General features: G+C 35.0%; 1 protein-coding gene across 1 annotated transcript in view; it reads left to right on the top strand.

Annotated features, from left to right (window-relative positions):
- The window catches only part of PPFIA2 (protein tyrosine phosphatase, receptor type, f polypeptide (PTPRF), interacting protein (liprin), alpha 2), a gene marked incomplete at its 5' end in the record, with an annotated part of 84941 nt that overhangs the window by 30975 nt on the left and 31416 nt on the right, over positions 1-22550 (top strand). The window contains 2 exons of the mRNA XM_008592229.1: positions 6962-6970; positions 19702-19783. Coding sequence (XP_008590451.1) covers positions 6962-6970; positions 19702-19783 — 91 coding nt within the window. The remainder of the gene's footprint in view (positions 1-6961; positions 6971-19701; positions 19784-22550) is intronic.

Genomic DNA, 22550 nt, shown 5'->3' with positions numbered 1-22550 from the left:
CACGCCTCGCTCAGCCAGTGAGCGGGAACCGGTCTGTATGTGGGATCCGAACCCTCGGACGGGAGCGCCGCCGCGCTTCCCAAGTGGCGCACTATCCAGTGCGCCACCGGGCCGGCCGGTGATCACTTCTTTATGTGTCTAGTCTTTGAAGATAATGGGAAAAGTGCCACAAGCCTAAAAGGCACCTAGTGTTCTTATTTAAAAGATATTCTCCAAGCTAAAGACAAATTACCTTTTTAGAGAAAGAGGTTTAGCAAATGAATTGATGAAAACTAATGAAATGAAACAGAAGGTAGCATACGAGGCATTTTTACAAGTGATTTAAGTAAGAACAACAGATTTTTTTCAAAGCTTAAAGTTAGAAGGCATAGCTATGTTTTTAGGTAAAGAACTTTGCTGAAGGAAGACCTTTACAGAGGCATCCAAGTATAATAAGATGGAATTTAATAGGGGCATTTATGTAATCCTGCAGCCGGCTTCAGAACTGTACTTACTGATTACTTTTGTGTAGGAGAATATATATATATATAATTTAATGCCTAAGGAAAAGGTTCCTGCAAAATAGGCAACTGAACAATGCCTGACATAGAATTTAATGTTTTTCAATATTCATAAAAGTGATGGTAGGATCAAAATTCTATGCACTAACCAGATTGTACCTGTATATTATGTTAATTTCTGGGAAATACACTTGAAGTGGTTGTATTAAAACCAGCACATATTCAGAGAAACATGACCAGAATAGTGAGATGACACAAAGCTATGTCTTCAAGGACTGTTAGAAATAATTAGAAATGTCTGGAGTGTAGAGAGCAACGTTGCAGGTGCTGTCAAGAGGAAAAACAATCAAACGTGTTCTTTATGGTCTTGTGATAAGACATTGTGCCAAAAGTCAGAGGCTATTACAGAAAAATTTGAGCTGACTCTAAGTGAAAACTACTAACAATCATAGATCTGGGAAGAAATAATTGACCACCTGCAAAGAGAGTTGTTCCCCATGATTATGTTCAATATAGACCTGCCAGTTGAGAGATTGAACTACATGCTCTTTAAATTGTCCCCGCCCTAAGATACTGTGATTGCCTTTATAATTCAGGGGAAAACTAGACTCAGGGTTAGCTTTGAATTTTTTAACATATTGACCCTGGCATATTGTAAGTACTCAAAACACATTTTCTGAAAACTTGAATGCACGAATAGAAGCTGGGTAAGGAAAGAACTCTAGGATGAAGAAGAAAACCTGAAAAAATTAAACAGGAAATAGGGCAATGATTTCTACCCAGATAACCAAACTGGAAACTTGGGCTTCCTCTTTGCTCTTGTTCTTCCTTGTTCTTATTCTTTCTCTACACACTTCCATATACCATCACCAAGTCCAGCCACTTACATCCCTTTACAATCTCTTAAGTCTGTTGATTTTCTTCTTTCCAGCTCAGGCCATCATACTACAACATTCTTCCTGCTTCTAGTCTTCCCTAGCTGTAACCCATTCTTCATGCTTCAGATAAAGAGGTTTATCTAGATCATATTTCCGAACCTGCCTTAATCCCCTCAATCATTCCTAGCAGCCCTAGGATAAATTTCAAATGCCTTTATGTAGCCCATAAATCCCTACTTTATCTGGTCCCTACTTATCTCATCAGCTTTCTCTCTACTTCCCATTTTGCATTTCATGGTCTTAATAGACTTAATATTTATTTCTTGTTTATGATTACTCCTGTCTCCTTATGTGCATATCTTCTGTTTCATTTTCTCCTCATCCTTCACATAGTAATGATCATATCTGTTACATATACAGTAATAACTATATAATAATCACATTGAGCAGTTGCAATGTGCTAGGCAAAGCATTGTTCCATGCATTTTACATGCATTGTCTTTTATTTTTCACAATGCCTTTGAGGTAGAAACTGCTATTTCCATCCACATGTGAGGAAAGATAATTTCCAGGAACTGTAGTAGATCTCCAGGGTCCAGTTTTCCTCTGATTTGTTTAGGATCTCAGAGTAGAGCCGTGATTTAAAACGTATGTAGTCCAATCTCAGCTGGACCTTGAATATCCTATGTAATTTTTAATGGTCTATACAGGGAGTGAATAAAAAAAAAATCCCTCTCTTTATACACCTAAAAGAGTAGCTTTTTTTTCCCTTGAGAGAATAATTACTTTCCTATCCTTCAAATGAGCAACAAGTATATTCAAAGCAAAAACCATTTTTAAGAGTGGGTTGTGGTGCGGGCTGGGGTGAATTTCAAAACACAAGATGTAGCTGTGTTATAAAACTGGCTTTTTTCTGATATAGTTAGCCACACATAATATTCCAAAGTTTGATATAATAATATTCATGTTCTCTAATAAATAAGCCATGTAAGAAATGTAAATGTGTGCTTGAATGAATCTAAATTATTCATTCCAGTAAAACAGGATAGTGTCTAGTAGCAAGGGTCATTAAGTTCCTTTTTCAAAGGAAAAACAATCACTAATCAAGGTAAATTTAAATGCTGACATCTTAGTCTAGAAGAATTCTCCACATTTTTTTCCCACAAATATAGGATTTTATATTAGCTCTGTATAGTATTTTTCATAAAGTCTTTGATGACATGGTTTCTTTCCATAGTTATTTAAAATTAGCTGTTTATGAAGCAAACTTCTCATTTTTGTATCTTTACTTCTAAGAAGGGTAGTAATTATCTATATCCTCAGGCGAGGATTTTACCAAAAAAAAAAAAAGATAGCTCTACACCAAAAGACTTTTCATTTAAAAAATGTATATGCATTTACATATATATATTTATATTTTATGCATATACATACACAAACATGCAATTAAATGTCTATTTCAAATTCTGCATAATCAAACTTTTAATTTGGGACTTCACTGTGTTAGGTTTGCTACACAAATGAATAACAAAATTCTTAGAGGAATAAAGATTTCTTAAACTCTTAAGGAGTCTCAAATACTTTAATAACTTGAGTATTAACATAAAAGTTATTTGCAGTGTAATGATGAACCATGCTTAAAACTTCTGAAGCATTTTCCTCCATTTGTAAGGATCAGTAGAAATGTGCTTGGCTATTTATTTTTATATGTGTCTCATCATCTGTGTTTAGATATAAAGCACTTCCTGCCATCATGCTGAGACACTCTTATATCCACATAGATCACACACTCACATGCTAATATTTTAGTTTTATGGCTTCATGACTTTCAGTGTCATTCTCTACCCCAAGTCTGACACTTCCCCTGTCATATTCTGAATCTTGTTATCACCCCAAATTCTTCTTCTTCCAAATTTATGAATTCAAGCATCTCATTCCTTTTTAGCAACACTCTTCTCTCCTTTGAGCTTGCTACATTGAATTTTCCTGCTCGCATCTTTTTAACCTCTACTCTTTCCCAGGGCATTACTCCCTTTCTGTTCTTTCTTCCCTCTTGATTTAGCTTAGATTCCATGCCCATAATTTTAACACACTGAAAAATTCCAAAATTTCTATACTCCATTCCACTTGGTCACATCTCTATGTTATAACCATAGCTACTAATAAATTTTATTTCTCCATGTATACATTTGGACATGTTTGTGTTGCTGGAGAAAATCACAGCAGGGAAATTTGGACCAGCTTCATTTGGCAATTCAGCACTCCCCTGTAATTCCAAAGTTTTTCTCTTGCTAAGGTTCTTTCTACTGCCTGAAACTTTATTTATAGACCTTCACTGTCCTTAAATCTGCATCTTCTGCTGATGAGTTTACATTCTATCTTGAGAGAGAGAGAGAGAGAGAGAGAGAGAGAGAGAGAGAGAGAGTAACCATCTGAGTGTTCTGAATTATCTGCTGCCAAATACACACTAACACTTGCCCCATCCTGTCTTATTGCAGAAAACAAGGCTTCTCTCTTCTTACCCAAGACCAATGCCTTCCCATTTTCTAAGTCATTTTGTGCTGATTTCCCCCTTGTTCCTATAGTTTCAAATTCTATTCGCATTTGCTTTACCATCAATATTTAAACATTCTCAAGTTTCATATATTAAAAGAAATTCTTTCTTTATTCCACTTTTTCACTTCAGTTATCACACAATTACTCCTCAATTTGGTGTTAATATTTGATTTAAAAATATTTGTGTCACCAACTTGAACCTTAAGAAAAAGAGGCAATTATATTCCACATATGAAGCTTGTTCAGTGAATTGTTTTTCATCTGAAGTTGTAAATCCAAAGTTGACTAGTTTATAAACAAGAGAAGGTGCATTCAATTGGTAAGAGATCTGGCAGATCAAAGAGACAACTGAAAAGTTTAAGGCCCCATTTTGGAATATAAGACCTCTGTTAGCTGGTAGTTTCTTATTGTGTGTGGATGTATGCTGATGTTCCCAAAGAAAACATTATGCCAATAGTTGAATTTGATCTTATTCATTAGTTGGTAACATAACCTGTTCTTTTCTATGTCAATTGAAACTTATTATTTGCCTATTCCTTACAGTGGTCTTTAACTAAAGAATATTTATTATTGACAGATCTGTCTTACTATTATCATAACCTTGACATTCTGTAATGGAATGGAGAGAAAAAACATAATGAGATTATGCATTACTGTAGACAAATGTTTTTAGGAAATAATGTATCAATTTTTATAAGAAGAAAAATTAAGCACTTTATCCAGAAGAAAAATCTTCTCTGCAAATATATATTACCTCTCACCTGACATTTATAATACGTTACTACAAAATCTTTGAGTCATTTACAACTATAGATTTTTGTCCTTTGCAGAACATATTTTTTTTAAAGTCTTGAGCTGAAATAATATCCCAAAGTGAAATAGCTGCCCAGTATTGCTCTTAAATTCATTGGCCATGGAAGAGAAAAAAGTTTATTTAAACTATGAGAAATCAGACCACATATACAAATTGATGACACAGAAATATTAGAACTTTTAGCAATACGTTTGGAGTAATATTATTTAAATTTGTGTTTCCTGTTTAATGTTTTCTCTCACATTTTATATTTTAAGGTATTTTCATTGGTATAAGTTTCCTAGTTTAAAAAATGATAACTGAAGATCTGAGGAATATTACTATTGCACTGTGTGCAAATTTAATGAACTTCTTCTATTGGAGAGTGACTCCAAGATAGTTGGTAGACTAAGGAAGATTATTTTGTTCATGGTAATAGCTGGTCCCAAATGCTTTTGGCAATTTTCCTGGAAAGTTCAGAAATTGCTTCTTTTTTCAGAGCTCATCATAGAGTTTACAGGTATGTTGACACAAGAAAACCATTTTAAGCACCTAAAAGCTATCTCTTGATCTCAAATTTATTTTTGTTGCATGTATGTATGAAAAATATGACTTAAATTTCTTAGGACATTGTGATGCCAATTTTTATGGACATTTATGTTTTTGTTTATGTTAAAATTTAAAGAGCTTGTCACAGCTGTCCTGGAGCTAAGGCCAAAGAATATGCATTTTTCCAAAGTTCCTGTTTTAAAAAAAACTACATGGTTTCTCTGAATGAATGCCTTTAGAGGAGGCACGTGCAGGGTGTTCCATTGCACATCAAACTTTTCTTTATAATAACTGTGCAATAAGAAAGGAAATGCTCTAGCTTGCCTAATTTCCTAGGTAGGAATTTCTGCTTTGTATTTTGTTATACTGAATATATTTTATGAGGTGTCTTATAGTAACAGTTTTATTTTTCTAAGAATTATTTTGTTATGCTTATGTAGAAATTTTAAAACACTATTCCCATGGCTTTTCGTTGAATTATTTGACTTCTATATTTTCTCAATGCCTCTACTACATCCAGGGATGTACTTTAAAAGCTACATTAGAGTCAATGTAGTTTTCATGATGGTTTCTGGTAATATTGGTGAACCAATCTAGTTCTTTTTTTTTCGTAAAGCAACACTTATAAATATCTGTTTAAATAAATAAATGTTTCTATTGAAAGACACAATCAGCACAAACTTAACATTTCTTTTGCCAGTTCAAATACAGAAGGAAGTAATACAGCAAGGGAGAAAGAGTAATAATAAAATTCTTTTACACTTTCTCATGTTCTGATTATTGACACATACACATTAGCAAAAAACAATTAATATTATTGTTAGAATAATAAAATTATGAACTTGGAATAGACCTCATAAATTTCTTCTTGCCCCAGATTATATTGAGAAAATTGAAGATCAGAATTTGTTAGTAATTTTAACCAAACAGCATATTAGAACTAGAATCCAGTGGTATACTGATGACCTGAATACCCATCACCTAGATTCAGCAATTGTTGGCTTTTCCTTTGCTTTATTTCTTTTGTGTGTGATTCATTTTAACTTACACTATACATCATGACATTTTACTCCTAAATTCTTTAGTGTGCATCTCTGAAAAGTAAGATGTGCTTCAACAAAAAATATAATTGTAATACATAAAATTAAAAATGATTTGTAAATATTATTTAAAAAAAAAAAAAGAACTAGAATCCAGGGATGGTGACCCTCAAACTGGTGTTTTCTACACTTAAAGTTGTTGCCTCTCCAGAGGGCAGCTACACCTTTTTTTTTCTTCTTCTTTTTGAGCTCTATCAGTAAACCTACAAGGATATATGAAAATGAGAGTGCCATTTAGCAAGTTATTGTTTCTATTTGTAAAATAATACCAAAGTGTCCTGAAGTAAAGACTGTTCTTTACCAACGTGCCTTGTTTTCCTCCTGGGATATACTAGAGGCTGGGAAAATGGGTCATGCATGTTTCAGAGTGGCTCATACTCAAGACACAGGCTTACTGGTCAACTATTAGAACTGCCGTCAGCCTGACCATGCTTTCGGACACAGTGAGTATGTGTGTCATGATGAGCTTCCTCACATCTGAAATAATGCTCTAGTTTTATTCCATGGCTTTCTTTGGATTGAAATGTATCCATTAACATTTGTGTGCTTTTCTTTTCCATCCATCCTTCTCCATCTCATGAAAAGCACATCTGGGTAAGTTGAATCACAATGGCTGCTGAACATATTTATTTTCAGCACCATCCTCTATTTCTTTTATCTTTAGTGCTTCTCTTTTCAGTTATAACACAAGCTGCACTGCCTCTGACCTAAAATGAAAATTGTGAAGTGTATTCATTTTAACACAGTGAAAGGAATCATTGGTTCAGAGAAATATTCACTTGATTCAATTATGTTGGCCTCTCAGGCACTTCTGTTTCTTAGGCTGTATTAGATACATGTCAAAAGCCATTCTGGACTTCATTTCCCTTAGAATTCAAGTCATTCTTTAGGAGTTAATGTGGCACTCAGTGAGGATTAAGTACTTTCAGGCAACTCGGTTACTACTGTTTGTGCTGTATGTCTGAATTTGCCTGCGCTTCCCCTAGTGCTTATGATTGTCCACCTGCCTTATATTCAAGAGAAAAACTTATTTGTCAACTACTAGAACTGCATTTAGCTGGAAAGGGTTAAATGCTGAGTCTTCCCAGCAAACTTTTACATGTGGAGAGTCCAAAGTAATTCTTGGTTTTGGCTAAAAGGGTTTGGTTTTTTCCCCCATTGTTTCTTGTTTTACTGGTTACTTTTTTAAAACTTTAAAAATATACATTACCCAGATAACAGTTTGAAAATTTAAGTCTTGCTCTTTGAGCTAAGATTAGTGTATTATATTATCTATTCTTAAAACAAATTTGATTTCAAAGTTAAAAGTAAAATATGCACAATATTTATAAAATGTTTACATTGGTAAAATGGTGAGTTTGTTAAAACACTTTGGATGGTGGGGGGAAGGTTTTGCTTTTAAATTTAAAGCAACATTTTTTTTTCATAAATAAAATGGCTCCAGTGAGATGCAACTATCCAGGAAACTATGGAGAATATTACTAGCTGGTTATATGGATATTTCTTTACCAATACAAGGTCATGTACTTTGTAATATTACTCAGTTTGTATTGTATATTGTTATTTTCTACTTTAATTTTAAGCTATAGTTGCTATTACCGAGATTATTTAACAATGCAGTATTTACTTCAATTTGGATAATTTATAATTCTAAGGAAAGCTTTAGTAAGGTGGTTTTAAATGCAGGGTAAGCTGTGGTTAAAGCACTAGTTAACCATGCTGGCCAAATGAATGTTGTAAGCTCTTACTTCACTTTTTTAAAATAATAAATATTATGGACATTGGATTTTTAAAACATTGTTTTTGTGTAATCATATAAATTTGATCTTCTGTATCCTAACAATTTTTAATTTCCGTAAGGAAAATAATTCCAAAAACTAAACCTTCATTTCCCATTCCTTGTTGAATAAAATATTGAAAAACAATAAATAAATGATTCCCTGTCATTAATGACTGTAAAAAAACTGATATAATTGCCTTCAATTGCCTTCATTCTAAAATTCAAATGAAATTCAATTTCTTGCATATGCTCTTGTAACTTAAACATTTTAGGACCTCAAAATCATTTCCCTAGTATAATCACTAAAAGAGAGCTTTGGAAGATGTAATGTCAGGGAAGACACCATGAACACACGGAAGATGACATGGGAAGATTTGAGGAGCAAAGAATACTGATTTAGGAATCAGAAGACACAGTTTAATCCCCACCTTTCTTTCCCACTTGTTTGCTACATATACCCTCAGGTGGCTGACATATGAAGTACTTACTAATATTGCTATCAATTTTCTGCCACCTGCAAGAGTATGGGAAGATATGTATAACCTCAGAGCATGGAAACTGTTAACTTCTAAGCTGAGAAAAAGAGTGCTGAAAATTAGATGAAGCACTAAAGCAATCTAGTCTAAATGGTATCCATAAAACCTGAAAAATTGTCAGTGTTCCCCAAAGTCTCCAATTACTATTAAGAAGTGACTGAAGAGTACAGACCATGGTGTCTTATAAAAGCAAAACCATTTAATGGAAAGTAATACAAGCTCCTCTAGTTTTCAATAACAGCATGAGTAATCACCTTGCTCAATCACATTTGTGTGTGTGTATTTCTATCTTTTGAATGGTTTTGAAAATGATTAAATTAAAATAAAATGAAGAAGAAAATTATGTAAATCCCAACTCAAATTCAGAAATAAATTATTTTTTTTCTGAGACTATGTCCTATATTTCAGAGCAGCTTGAAAAAGGGTTTAAATATGAATGATTTGTTTAATGTAATCAAAGTATTTCAAATCTAAACATCCTAGTATATGTTTCTGGAATCTAGATAAAACATGACTTAAATGTGTCATAGATTTTTATACATTTTCAGTGAATGTAAAAATGTGCAGTAATAGGACACTCACATGCTTGCATTTGTACACGTACAAAGTCAGAACATGCAGTGCTTTCAAAATTAAGTCAATCTTATTAACGTTAAATTTGAAACTTAATTTTCTGGAGCTAAGTATGTATACTTAGGTAATCAATGTTCTGAAGCAGCTGATTGGGACTTGTGACATACTATTTATGTTTAGAATAATTCTGTTAACTAAGACATGCATTTTCAGCTTGTAGATGTTAAAAAAGAAAAATTGAGTGGCACCATATTTTGTGCATATTTTCTGACCAGAATTTCAACTAGTTTCTCAAATATCAATTTTGACTTTCACAGACTTCATCAATAAGTACAGATTCCTGAATGATGGAATTATAATAAGTCCACTGTTTGGTTGAAATTTGAGGAAATCATATCCTACTTATAATGGAACAAGATTTCACAACTAATAATAGTGTAAAGTCTATGTACATTTCCTACTAGCATTGTGTAAAGAAGATTTATTCTCTGTACTACAAGGTTAAGAAGTAGATTAAATTGTCAATTTATTTGACTTATATTTTGTTCTTTGTTCTTATCAAGCCACATATTTATTTCTTCTGGTTTTATCAATAAGCAAGTACTCGTCATGTGCCACATAAATCAATAAGCCCTAAAGATAAATTTTTCAGCCAAAGAATTACTTTGAATTACAATTACACAAAATCAATTGAACTGAAACAAATTGCAACAAATTCATCTTTTTCCATCTCCATTATGTAAACTAGGCTAACCTTCCTCTGGCCAAGATGCAGAACTTGATATTAGTGGGAGTAACAAGAAAAGAAAAGCAACAGCTCCTTTGTTCTCTTACAGTGTTGAGGATTGAAAATTGTGACAGTAATGGAGTAAATACCCTATATATTAACTAGAAAGTCAAATAAGTGTATACTGCTTCTAAAAAAAAAAAATTAACCATAGGAAAAGGGACTACCATTTCATTTTATAATCACAGTGAGGAAGATGCTATTTTCCCTTTTCTCAGATATGAAAAGTTCCAGAGAGGTTAATTAGCTAAGGGATATATAAGGGGTTAAAAGAGCCAGATTTGTGGTCAGATTGTTCAGGTTAAAATTCTAGCTCTGTCACTCAATGGCGCTAGACTCCATGTGGCCTCGGTTTTTCAGAGCACTCTTGTATAACCTGTCAGTATGTACCTTATTGGAGTACTGCGAAGATTAAATGGGTTAATACACATAAAGCACTTAGAATAGTGCTTTACATATAGTAAGTGATAAATGCCTGTTAGCTATTATTATTTATGGGATCCAAGCCTAATTTGTCTATACTCAGAACCTTTGTTCTTTCCAACCATTATGTTGTATTTCGTAAGAATATGAAGTGGTTCAGTTCAGATGAGCAAGAGAGAACATTAGATAAATCTCTACTGTAGCACTTACTGTAATACACTGTAACACAATTTATTTAATTGCATTTATGTAAAAATATACATTTTAAGTGATAGGTATAATAAGTACAATTACTGAAGTATATGCAATCTATAGTATTGTCATAGAACAGAGAATTAATTCTGCCTGTGAGAGGTCTTGGAATCTGAAGAGGAACAATAAAGCATGAGTTGTGTCAGCAAAATAAGTTTGAGTTGCCATGATTATTACACAGAGATTATGCTGCTTCACTCTTTGGCAGAAGCAAAAGGCATTTAGAAAGTCATGGAGAAGTAAAATAGAATGAGGTATTTGGGAAATGGAAAATATTTCAGTATTGATTGAGCAGAAAAAGCTAGGGAGACACCCAGGGCCCAATCACAAAGGGGCTTTTCTGAAGATATTGTACATTTATTTTGAGGACAATTGGGAGGCTTTGAAGCAGGCAAGTCTTACAAAAATGTTTGTGTTTACTAAGATCTTATTGGAGGCTGAAAAAAGGATGGGAGGGAGAGAGTATCAAAGAAGACAGAGAGAGACTGTGGGAGCCCAATGCCATTGTCCACAAATGATGAGGGTTGGAAAAGAAGCCTGGGAAGTACTCAGTCAGTTTACAAAGTCTTTCTGAATGTCAGAAATGGCACTTACATCTCTTTATGGAGCCAACCTGGGTAACTGTTATACAAAATACTTATTCCTTTTAAAGATGCAAGAAAAATTGGAGGTTAACAAAAATGCAGAATACTTTAAAATCATGCTATGATCAAGGATCCTAGGCATTGTCAACTTTGTGAGTTTTGTGGATTATAATATAGCATTACTCAAAATATCTTCTTAGTTAGGGCATCCAAAGAAAAACGTGTGGTGTAGTGGAAGACCAAACTCTCATGTCCAGGACTTTACTGTCTTCAGTAGGATATGAGGTCCATGCACATGACACTAACCAGTGATTCCATTTTCATTCCATGGAATGATCACAAAATATTTCATGTGAAAGGGAAGTCAGAATTTAAGCGAACAGTAAAATTTTGATACTTGAAAAATAAGGGAAAAAACTTACCAGCTCTAGAAAATCGTACTTGTAAAGGTGGAACTAGTAATGCACAAACTATTTGTGAAAGTAAAGTTTCAGTTCTGGTTAGAAGTAAGGGAAGAAGATTAGAAAGGTGAATTAAGACTAAACCAGGAAAGCCTTTGTAATGCAGGTTGAGGATGACATTTTAGGTATTTGAGGAACCATTGGAGGGCTTTTAGAGGACAGTGCTATGATTATTGATGGTTTAAGCTCACATTTATTGTTTTCTTTGTGGAAGGCACGGTTGTAATCACATTACACATATTTTCTCATCAACCTTCTGAGGAAGGTCGAGTTATCAGCTTCATTTTACACATGAAGAAACTGAGACACAAAAAGATAAAGTGACTTGTTTATGGATGTACAGCTATGAAGGAGAGGCACAGGAATCAGGTACAAGTAATCTACTCTTAAGAAGTACTCTCACCTGCTCTATGAAATCTACCTCCGAGGCAGATTTTTTTTTCTTGGCAGTGTAGGAAACCTGGAGAGAGGGACCAATTAAAGGTTAGGGGGAAAGTGTTGTGGCAGTGAAAATAGGAAATAAAGGAAAATGCAATAGAAAGTAGAAAAGGGAAATCAACAGGCATTGAATGGAAAGTGATTAAAATGGCCATCTTGGGTGACAGAAGGAATGGTGCTGTGTGGTATTTAGTCATATCACAGACTGGCAGTCCTCAAATAGCATCCTGAGCTAAGTGGCCTTGGAATAAAGTCTCCTTTTTACTAATAGCAATGACGAAACATCCACATTGGGAAGAATATGGGGGAGGAGACTTGACTGCCCCCACAGTCTGTGACTTTTTTGAGTAACTAATGAATTTCATTTCTCGGAGTTGCAAATACAAGCACTAACAAATTCAAACTTGACTGTTCCAATGTAACTGCCAAAAGGATAGCTATTTCTGAAAAAGATTGCCTAATAAATAATTTAACATACTCTTAAAATTATCGTGGTGTTGATTCTTTCATTTGACAGGAAACCAAAGTAAGTAAGGAATGATCGAATCAGACAAGTATTTTCTCCAAGAAAATGATTATGGCATAAAAAAAGTATTTGCAGAAGAAGAATCCTTCTTTTTAGGAGGAAGTATTCAAGCAACTCTTCTCTCCAAAATACCCATGAAATTTAGGAAGAAAGAGCACCTCAAAATGCAAATATACTTATGCCATTTAAATATTTTATTTTAGAGTTTGCTCAGTTTGTTGGTATATTGTAGCTAAGCTGATCTTGCCTTTCATTTATTTAAAATGTTTAGGAAAAGTTACTAAGTTACCATGTACTTACTACAATGGGAGATATAAAATCTAGTGACACATGTCTTTGGCAGATTATAGTGTAGAGAAGATAAGGCTTCTGTACGTACAATCAACTTCCTAACAATTGCACGTAATATCATTTGAGGGATAGGGAAGGTTTGGAGGGGAAGAATTGAGGAAAGACCATTTTAAATGGAGAGAAAATAAATAGAAAGAAGAAGTGAATTGTAAAGAACAGTGACTTTCCAATTTGGCTATAGAAAAGTGATCCAATAAGTAAATCTAGAAATGTAATTTAGAGGCAGATCTGATTTGAGCTGGTGGTAACAACAAATGTTTTCTTCAAGGAAATTAATCTGACAGTGACAGATAAAACAAATCCTTTGGGAAAATGAGAAAAAAAAAATGGAGAAAGAAAATTAGTATCTGTTGAATACCTATTGACTGCTAGGTGCTTTTATGAGAACTATAAATTAATTAATAATTTAATAATTTAATTTAATCTCATTTAGTTATCATAACTTGTATTGAGGTCAGTTTATAATCATCTTCAAATATAAGAAAATTAAGCCTTAAAGATATTAAGTAGGTAGCCAAAGAGCATATAGCTGGTAAGGAAAAAATTTGAGATTCAGTCATTCAGTTAAAATTTATTGAGTTTCTATTCCAATCACCTCTCACTATTTCTACTGTCACAACCGTGGACCAAACTACCATTAACTTTTACCTGATAAATGCAACATCCTTCTAACTGGTAATCTTAACTCACAACTGGCCTGTCTCAAGTCCATTCTATTCTCAGCATCCAGAGTGATCTCTCTAATGTACAAATTATATCATGTTTCTGTGTTTAATCCCTCTGATGGCCTCTCACTGCACAAAGAATTAACTCTTTACTGCAGCCCCCAAGTCCCATCACGATCTTGCTTTACACTTGCCAATTTCGTCTCCCTCCACCCCCACCTCCATCTTTCAATACACTCCTGGCACACTGGTCTTTCTTGCCTTCTTTCTTTTGCTGAAACATCCAATTCCACTCCTTTCCTAGGGAGTTTATACTGTTTCTTCTGCTTGAAACATTTTTCCGCCAAACCCCCACTGTCGACCATGTTTTAACATACACATGTCAACTTAAATGTTGCCTCTTCAGGGAGACCTTCCCAGAACACCTGAGGCAAGGTAGTATACCCAGTCACCTCCTACTGTACTGCCTTATTCTGTTTTACCTTCTGCAGAGCACATATCAATACCTGAATTATTTTATTTTATTTATTTGTATATGTGTTTATACAAATCTTTCTTCCTCACTGGAATGTAAGATCTTTGAGATCAGAGATTCAGCCAGCTTTATTCTTTATTTGCTGAAGAGAAAACCTGGCACATAGTAGGTTTATAAAAATCAGGTGACTGACTGCCTAAACAACTCGGTTAGTTGCAGAGCCTACAAAGTGCTGGCTCTCAAGCCCATAGAGTAATGGAGCACTGCTTGTAAACCAAAAAACTCAGTAAAATGTTCAAGATATTGTAGGGAAGATTGTTGAGTACTATGAGGCCAATAAAAGGAAGTAGTAAGCATTGCTTCAGGGGTAAGGGAAGGACGGCTTCTGAAAGGAAGCATTTCTATTGAGTCCTGAAAATCAAGACAGAGTGAGTGGGGAGACAAGCCAGGAAGGTATGCAGACATTGTTTAAAATGGCAGAAACATAGCTTGCAAATGCAAAAGGAGGGCTACAACCCCCTCCCCATACTCCACCATCAGGTCACAACTGCAATAGTTGAGGAGACAAATAAAGCCTAAGAAGGAGGAACTGGACTCTTCCATTTGGATTTAGTCATTTAAGCAAAGTCATACCTGCTTAATTAGCCTGGATTAGAAGTTAGAAGCCTGGCAAATGCTCCTGATTTATTTATATTTTTTAGACACTCTGGCTCCTTTATCTAGAAATTTTTAGTCCAGTCATTCTAGGGTGCCCACCTCTGTGTGTTCCTGTCCTCAGATCAGGCATAGCAAGCACGGGATCCCCTGCACATTCATGTATGGCGGTGCAGATTATTCACAAACCGGAGTGCTCATCATGTATTGGGCCTTCCTAACATGTCACTTTCCAGTCACAGTAACATGTTGACACCCATAGCAAGAGAGTCTGAGCCTTTGGAGGATATTAATAGCATTTTTTATTGCAGATGAGAATGTGTTTCTTGAAAATACACAATTCACAAGTTTTACTGATTCAAAATGACCTTCCCTTACAATTAGTACTTTTCTTTTTTGTGAGTTTTCACACAGGTAAAGACAAGTCTGTTTCTGACACTTCCTCTAAAAGGAAGTGCTACTGATGTCCTCTAAAATCTAGTCCAAATTTTAAAATTAAAATTCGTGCCCATAACTATAGTGATGTACAAGGGTACTTTAAAAAGTTCATGGAAAGATTCATATTATCTTCGGTTATAATTTTCACAAACTTTTTGAAGTACCCTCATGGAAGTGATCCTTTGGGAAAAGATGGTCAAATATTAGATTACCTGAGAAGACAAAAACAAAAAGAAAGAAAAACAAAAATGTTTCTTCAGGCCTGAATAAAAAGATAGTAATTTTCAGAGTCAAATTTGTGCTGGGGCGAGTAGTCACAGTCTCATTTGGGAAGAACTGTCACTTGACCTTTAAAAATGTTTAAGTCCAGGTACAGAGAGAATTCATTCCAGTCTGAATTCATTTCCACACATGGACAAGTTGAATAGAGAACACCAATATATCAAAATGCTTGTTTGTCCCAAATCAGATTTTATTTAGTATTTTCTCAATATTTCAAGTCACTATTTTTTTTTGCAGCAACTTCAAAATTTCTGATGACAACAATCATGCCTCTGTATAATTAATGCTGCCCTTAATAATCTGTTAGCAAATAACCATATATTAAACTGTGATTCCAAACTATTATCTCATTGCCCACACTGCTTTGTTTTTCTAACATTACTTCTCTCCCAAGCCAACATGCCAACGTATATGCCTCTTATAAATTTTGTATGGCGCATCTTATTTTATAATTGACAACAATTAAGTGCAATATTGCTTTGGAAATTTCAATGAATTTTCATTTTTCCATAATTAATACTTCCCTCAGTTTAAGGAAAAGCAGGTCTGGAGTTTCTGTGATGTAGCACACAGTACTGATGTACACCTTAGCCATCCACTCTGGTCTGGCTTGTTTCTACACAGTCTCAAGTGTGTCACCTTTAAGACCTCCACTTGAGATTCAGCCCTAGATGTTGGAACCAAAGGGAAGAATCCACTGGACTTGGACTCCCTTACCTAATTTTCTTTGAATACTGTTACTAAAATTATTGTTATTAGGGTTTGTGAATTAAGCAAAACAAAATAAACAAAACAAAAATAAAGAAAACTTTTACAGGGATCAGATTCTCAATAATTTCTCAAGCAATTTTATAATTAATATTTCTGTTCATAAAGAGAATAGAACTTTTAGAGCACATTGGGTTACCTCTTTGCCAGATTCCCATCAAGGATCCCAAAGAAGATCAGACTCTTGGGACTGGATAGACCCAGTACTATTCAGAGAAAGAGAAAAATAAAAAAGCTCAAAGGTTGAAGGATATAAGAAAAACATAAAAATTTGAACATGGCTTTAAGATGAAATAGAAAAAGATATTTGCAGTACAAAACAAAACAAAACACACACACACACAAACAAAAATGAAAAATTTATGTGACACAATTTACTGAACCAAAAAGCACCTAAATATAAAGACTGGCTGGCGTATTTTTCAACATTCACAACTATTTACTGAGTACTGCTTCTGTGCCTGACTCTGTTCTGGATTCAAATTCATCTCTGAGCACAATATATAAAAACACAATTCGTCCTTGAGCTTATATTCTATTAGCAGATAACAGGCTGAGGAGTAAATGATATGCTATTTTAGAAGGTAAATGCTGTGGAGAAAATAAAGCAAGTTTTGGGGATAAAAATGGCCTGCTGGGAGTTGGAGGAAATAGGAGAGGAGATAATCAGAAAGATGGTAACATTTGGGTAAAGATTTAAAGTGGCTAGGGAGTGAGCCATGTGGAGATAGAGGGGAAAAACATTCCAGACAGAGAGATCACCAGCTGCAAAGATCTTGAGGCAGAAAGAGAGCTGTGCTGTTTCCAAAGAACAGAAATTAGGCCACTGTTGCTGGATGAGGTGGCAGTTGAGTCAAAGAGATGATGTAGATCCTAACTGCTGCTTTGGCTTTTATTCTCAATGAGACAGAGAATGAAGGAGATTTATGAGTAGAGAAGTTACATGATCAGACTCAAGTTTAAACAGGATCACTCTGGCTTTTCTGATGCAATTTTTTTGTGTGTGTGTGACCGGTAAAGGGATCGCAACCCTTGGCTTGGTGTCGCCCGCACCGCGCTCAGCCAGTGAGTGCACCGGCCATCCCTATATAGAATCCGAACCCGTGGCCTCGGCGCCCCCAGTGCCACACTCTCCCGAGTGAGCCACAGGGTCGGCCCCTGATGCAATTTTTATTAGGGAACTAGCCCCAGCGCCACACTCTCCCGAGTGAGCCACAGGGTCGGCCCCTGATGCAATTTTTATTAGGGAACTAGTCAGAAGTTTTAAAATTAAAGTGCTCTAATGTTTAAAAATCACTTTTGTACAACTCATATAATTTACTTGTTAAAATGTTATGTGCTTCCTAGGCTATCAGAGCAAATTTACTTTCCTTTTTATTAAATGAAGCAAAAAAAATTGCAGGTACATATTCGCTTCTTTCCATTTAATGGCACTCACCCATTACATAACTAGAAACATCCTTTCCCTATTGTTGTAATGTTACAGCTCTTACAACATGCTTCAGCTCTGTGAAGGCGTATTTTAAATTTTATTGCATGTATTTCATGTTAAGTTCTACCTCTGCACTTCCACCATGACTGCTTATCTTGCTTGGAATGCCATCCCCATCTTTTTCCCACCTGCCCTTCAAAGCCAGCTCAGTTGCTACAAAGCCTTCACCAACTATTTCTATTGCTATTACCCACTTTTCCAACGTCCTCTCATTCAGAATGTGCATCACCGAGTTTTAGCAGCTGCTTGGCATCGTATTGTATTTTGGGATAGTTTCATGTGTTTGTTTTGTCTGTCTAACAAGGGATCTCTTGGAGAACTGAGTCCAGGTCTTTATTTCCACACTGAGCTCAATTCTCAGCTCACAACAGGTGCTCAATAAATACCTGATGATTGGTTTTTTGATCTTTCAATCTGTTGCTCTAAATATAGCTGTCACAGTGAGACTAAGCTATTCCACTGGTTTTCAATGAAGGGATGTCACTGGAAAGCCCTAGTAAATGGGTGGTGGTAGAGCAAGCCAGGTTAGGAAGCAATTATACTTTTCATTTTAGATTCAGGGAACCAGTGTCACTGTCACCTTCCCCTGGTGCCGAATAGCTTAGATGCAGAACTTACCAAAGCTGTCCCCTCAACTGCAATAGCAATTGATTTATGTGTCTCTTCAGCTAATATCACTTCAATTTTTGTTTTGCCCCCTAGCTTTTTTTGTCATGCAGTTTTGTTGGTAGCATTTATTGCAAACACAGAAAGCCCTTGTACATTCATTTTTGATGATATATTTTAATGTATTAATATAGTCTACCACAATAAATGACTAATTAATTAATAGTAGAGAACATTTAGGTGCTTCTTTGGGAGTTCATATATGATATTCATAATACTGTATTAATCATGAAAGATACGTATTTAGAATAAAGCAATTATTATACTGTGTTTTGATCATTTGTGTGTAAGATTAAGGCACACTAAGATACAGAAAATTTATTTTCTTATATAGTCCTGGCCAGGTATAGGTATGTAGCAATTTAAGTTTCAATAAAAACACTTATCTGATATCTCAATAATGAATGACCTCAAATGTGATTTGTAAGTACTGTTAGTAGGGAAATCTACTACTACAGGCTTAGTAGTAGGGACAATGAAATTATAAATGCATTTGTCAGGGCTCTTTACATCTTTTGTTATCAAAAACAACTATTTTATTGTCATTGAGGTGTTACATTTTATTAAAAATAATAGTGATTCAAATTAAATGTATTGTTGAATTTCACAATTCGCATTGCTTTCTAGTGTTGAAAATCAGCTTACCTTAGAGAGTTCTCTTTAAATGAGAAGTGGTTTTATAATCTAGACAAAAAATTAACTTTAAGATAGGCCCCTGGGCCCACAGGGCATACTAAAATTGAGCACAACACTGGAATAGGGCTAAAACGACCACATTTTTCTTTTGCTTCTACATACAAGCATTTTCTCTACCATTGAGATAACAAGGGGAAGAAAGCAGGGCAGATGCAAGTCGCTATGTTTAGATCCTATAACGTATGCTTGAATATGAATATGTGGGTCATTTTTTTGTTAAGTAAATAAGATATTTGCTGATAATATACATCAGCTTTTTAGCCGATTAACACTTAATGTTTGAATTTTAGTAAATAAATTTTGGGGGAAATTATTTTTAGGTGTCAATATTTCACTGGGTGATTTGTGTGTATCACTCAAAGGAAGAAGGAATTCTGTCATTCTGTATTTTTTAAAAAAGCTTGTAAAGGATCATTAGTTAATCACAGCCACCTTTTTTCCATATTACCTGACTAATAATCTTTGCTAAATACTTCAGGCATGAACTTCTTGAAGAAGCTCGGAGAAAGGGATTACCTTTTGCCCAGTGGGATGGGCCTACGGTGGTCGCATGGTTAGAGGTAAGAAAATTAAGCCAGGAAGCTCTTAAATCAATCACTACTAATATAATAGTTTTTCAGAAACAGGTAAAGACAAGTTTCTGACATCATAGCTTCCCAGTAGCCTGGAATTGCTCGTAAAGGGAATATTTGCTTATCTGGGGACCCGTGAGCATTGTGATTTTACTCTGACACCTTGCGATTGTAACAGAAGAAAGCGTGCAGTAGAATTAAAAGAAAGTATCTCTAAATTCAACTCTCTTTACGTCAAGGAACAGGAGAAGAATCAATTGTTGAACCATCTTTCTCTTGTTGCAAGAACACATCTCCCCCCCTCCATTAGTCCAAGGTCCTTTCTCATCAGCAGGTTACAGAGAAGAATTATGTCAAGGAACAGGAGAAGAATCAATTGTTGAACCATCTTTCTCTTGTTGCAAGAAAACATCTCCCCCCCTCCATTAGTCCAAGGTCCTTTCTCATCAGCAGGTTACAGAGAAGAATTATCTGCATATTCAACAAGTTATCAAGGCCACATAAATGTATAGAAAGCCATTCCTTTGCTAGTAGTTTAATTACTGAACCTGATTATCTAAAGCCTAAGGACAAACTAGGTTTAGATACTTGAGAAGAAAAGCAGAAGACTTATTTATACCCTAGCTCCCTTTTGTTTCTAAACAGAATGTTATAATCAAAGAACTGCAGTCAGCACTTCCTACACAATAAAGTGTTCTGGAAAAATAAGGCAATATCTGAACAGGGTGGAGGGCAGCAGAAACAGACTATGACCATGAGGGAAATCCATATTTGACCCCAGGGCCCTCATCCTGCCACTTATCGGTAGTACTGACTGATCGTTCTATTCAGTTCTTTAATGTGGGTTGCTAGCAGCTGCTAGGATATTGCTGAAGTCAGAGCAGAGAAGAATCTAGGCATTTCTTACATGACAGAGGCAATTACACATGTTGTTTAAGTGGTTTGGAGTTATAGTCACCCACCTTTATTATCATAGCATATCCAGAGCTAAGTAATCAAGGAAAGAAAATAGAACCTATTTTAGTTTAAAAAATAGACTTACATAGATAGATGTAAAAAACACGCTGTGCCTTTTTTCTTGGACTGACTGAAAGATGGCTGTGTCTTTCTTTTGTTTTATTCTTTCATATCAGTCAGGAAAATTTTAGCATATTAGTGTTAAGAGCTGCCTTTTCCAACTAGGCCTTTAAATTACTATAGTTTAAAAATCAATTACAAGAAAAAATGCTTAAGAAATCACACCTCAAAAATGATAGCAGGTCTTTGTTCAGTTTTCACTTTAACCAAAGGAGCTGCAGTTTGACAGAGAGTTAGCTGCTGTTTTGGCAAGTGATGAACAAATCCTTCAGATGGGGAAAAAAAAAAAACAGGTTTACTGACATTAAGGTTCTAGGAAAAGACAGGCAGTGAAACTTGTGCTAATTAAGCCTATCTTGGGCACACAGAAATTGCTCATAATGTGATTCTTAATGTGACTCAAATTATAAAATGGAATAAACAGGATGGATGAACTGGGTGATCCAATGAATGAGAACTCAAATTTAACCTCCTTTAGCACCCCCTTGAGTGCACAGCCTGTTGAGAATGCTGTGTAGTTGGGAGTCTGTTGCTTGGCACATCATTTATCCACATCAGAAACTCTTTAAAGTCTAACCATGGATGCCATTGGTAACAATGTATTGGTAAGCATTTGGGTAATGTTAGCCAGTGTGGAAGTCCACATATCTTACAAAGGAAGGAGATTATACAAAGGCAGGGATATTAAGTGGTAGGGATCACTGGGAGCTATCTTCGAAGGTTCCTGACATAATGCCTTAGAAATAATAAAGCTTAATCCCTTCATTTTACAAGTGAAAAAAAAATAAGGCTGAGATTTAGATGGGTTACATGACTCACCAATGACATGGAAAGAATTAGAGCCCAGACCTTCTGATTCTTGGTCCAGAGCTCTGTATTTTGCTGATTCATAGTTTTTCTTCTTTCTCTCACTCACTTTTTCTTACTCTAACACATTCTCTCCTTTGCTCAATTTGCTCATGTCAACAAATAAAATAGCAAGAAAAAATTTATTTATTTTGAACATTTAAAAAACCAAGACTTAAACTGCTAGTTTTTCATGTTTTCTGTTTCTTACTGATAGCTAATGATGGGGATGGGGGGAGAATGGGTAGAATATTCCTTTTTTACTTGTATGTAATTCAGATGCTACAATACAATGCATGTGAGTTGGCATTTGCCCAGTGCTTAAGATGTGCACCAGACATTGTGCTGTGTGCATAGGACTACTGATTCAATTGTCTTTCATGAGCCTCATAGCAACGTTGAAAAATTGGAACTCTTAATTTCTGATGCATTGTTAATTTTGTTACTCTCTTTAGCTCCAGTTTCCCAGATGCTTCCAACATTAGTTTCTTTTATTAGTACATCATTTTATTATCCAAAAAGCATTTTAATATATAGCATCTAATTAAGGTAACACGATGTTCACATGGTGTAAGAAGGTAGATGGAAATGTGTTTTAGCTACACCAGGTGCTTTGATTGATATCATATGGCTGGAGACAGTAGAGATCTCTCTGTGACAGAATTTCTCTGAACTCAGAATTCCAAAGGAAAATTACAAATTGAAGTCATTCATTAAACAAACGTTGATTGAGCCCCTTACCAAATGCATCTTGTATCTATTCTTGTCCTTACATATACGGGGGAATTTGGTGTCATGCAGCAGTTACTTTTATCCCTGGTAATATAAATTA

Source organism: Galeopterus variegatus, unplaced genomic scaffold, assembly GCF_000696425.1.
Source record: "Galeopterus variegatus unplaced genomic scaffold, G_variegatus-3.0.2 Scaffold7702, whole genome shotgun sequence".
Taxonomy (NCBI): Eukaryota; Metazoa; Chordata; class Mammalia; order Dermoptera; family Cynocephalidae; genus Galeopterus; species Galeopterus variegatus.
Note: the sequence above shows the minus strand (reverse complement) of the source record. Positions and strands in the feature narration are given on the sequence as shown.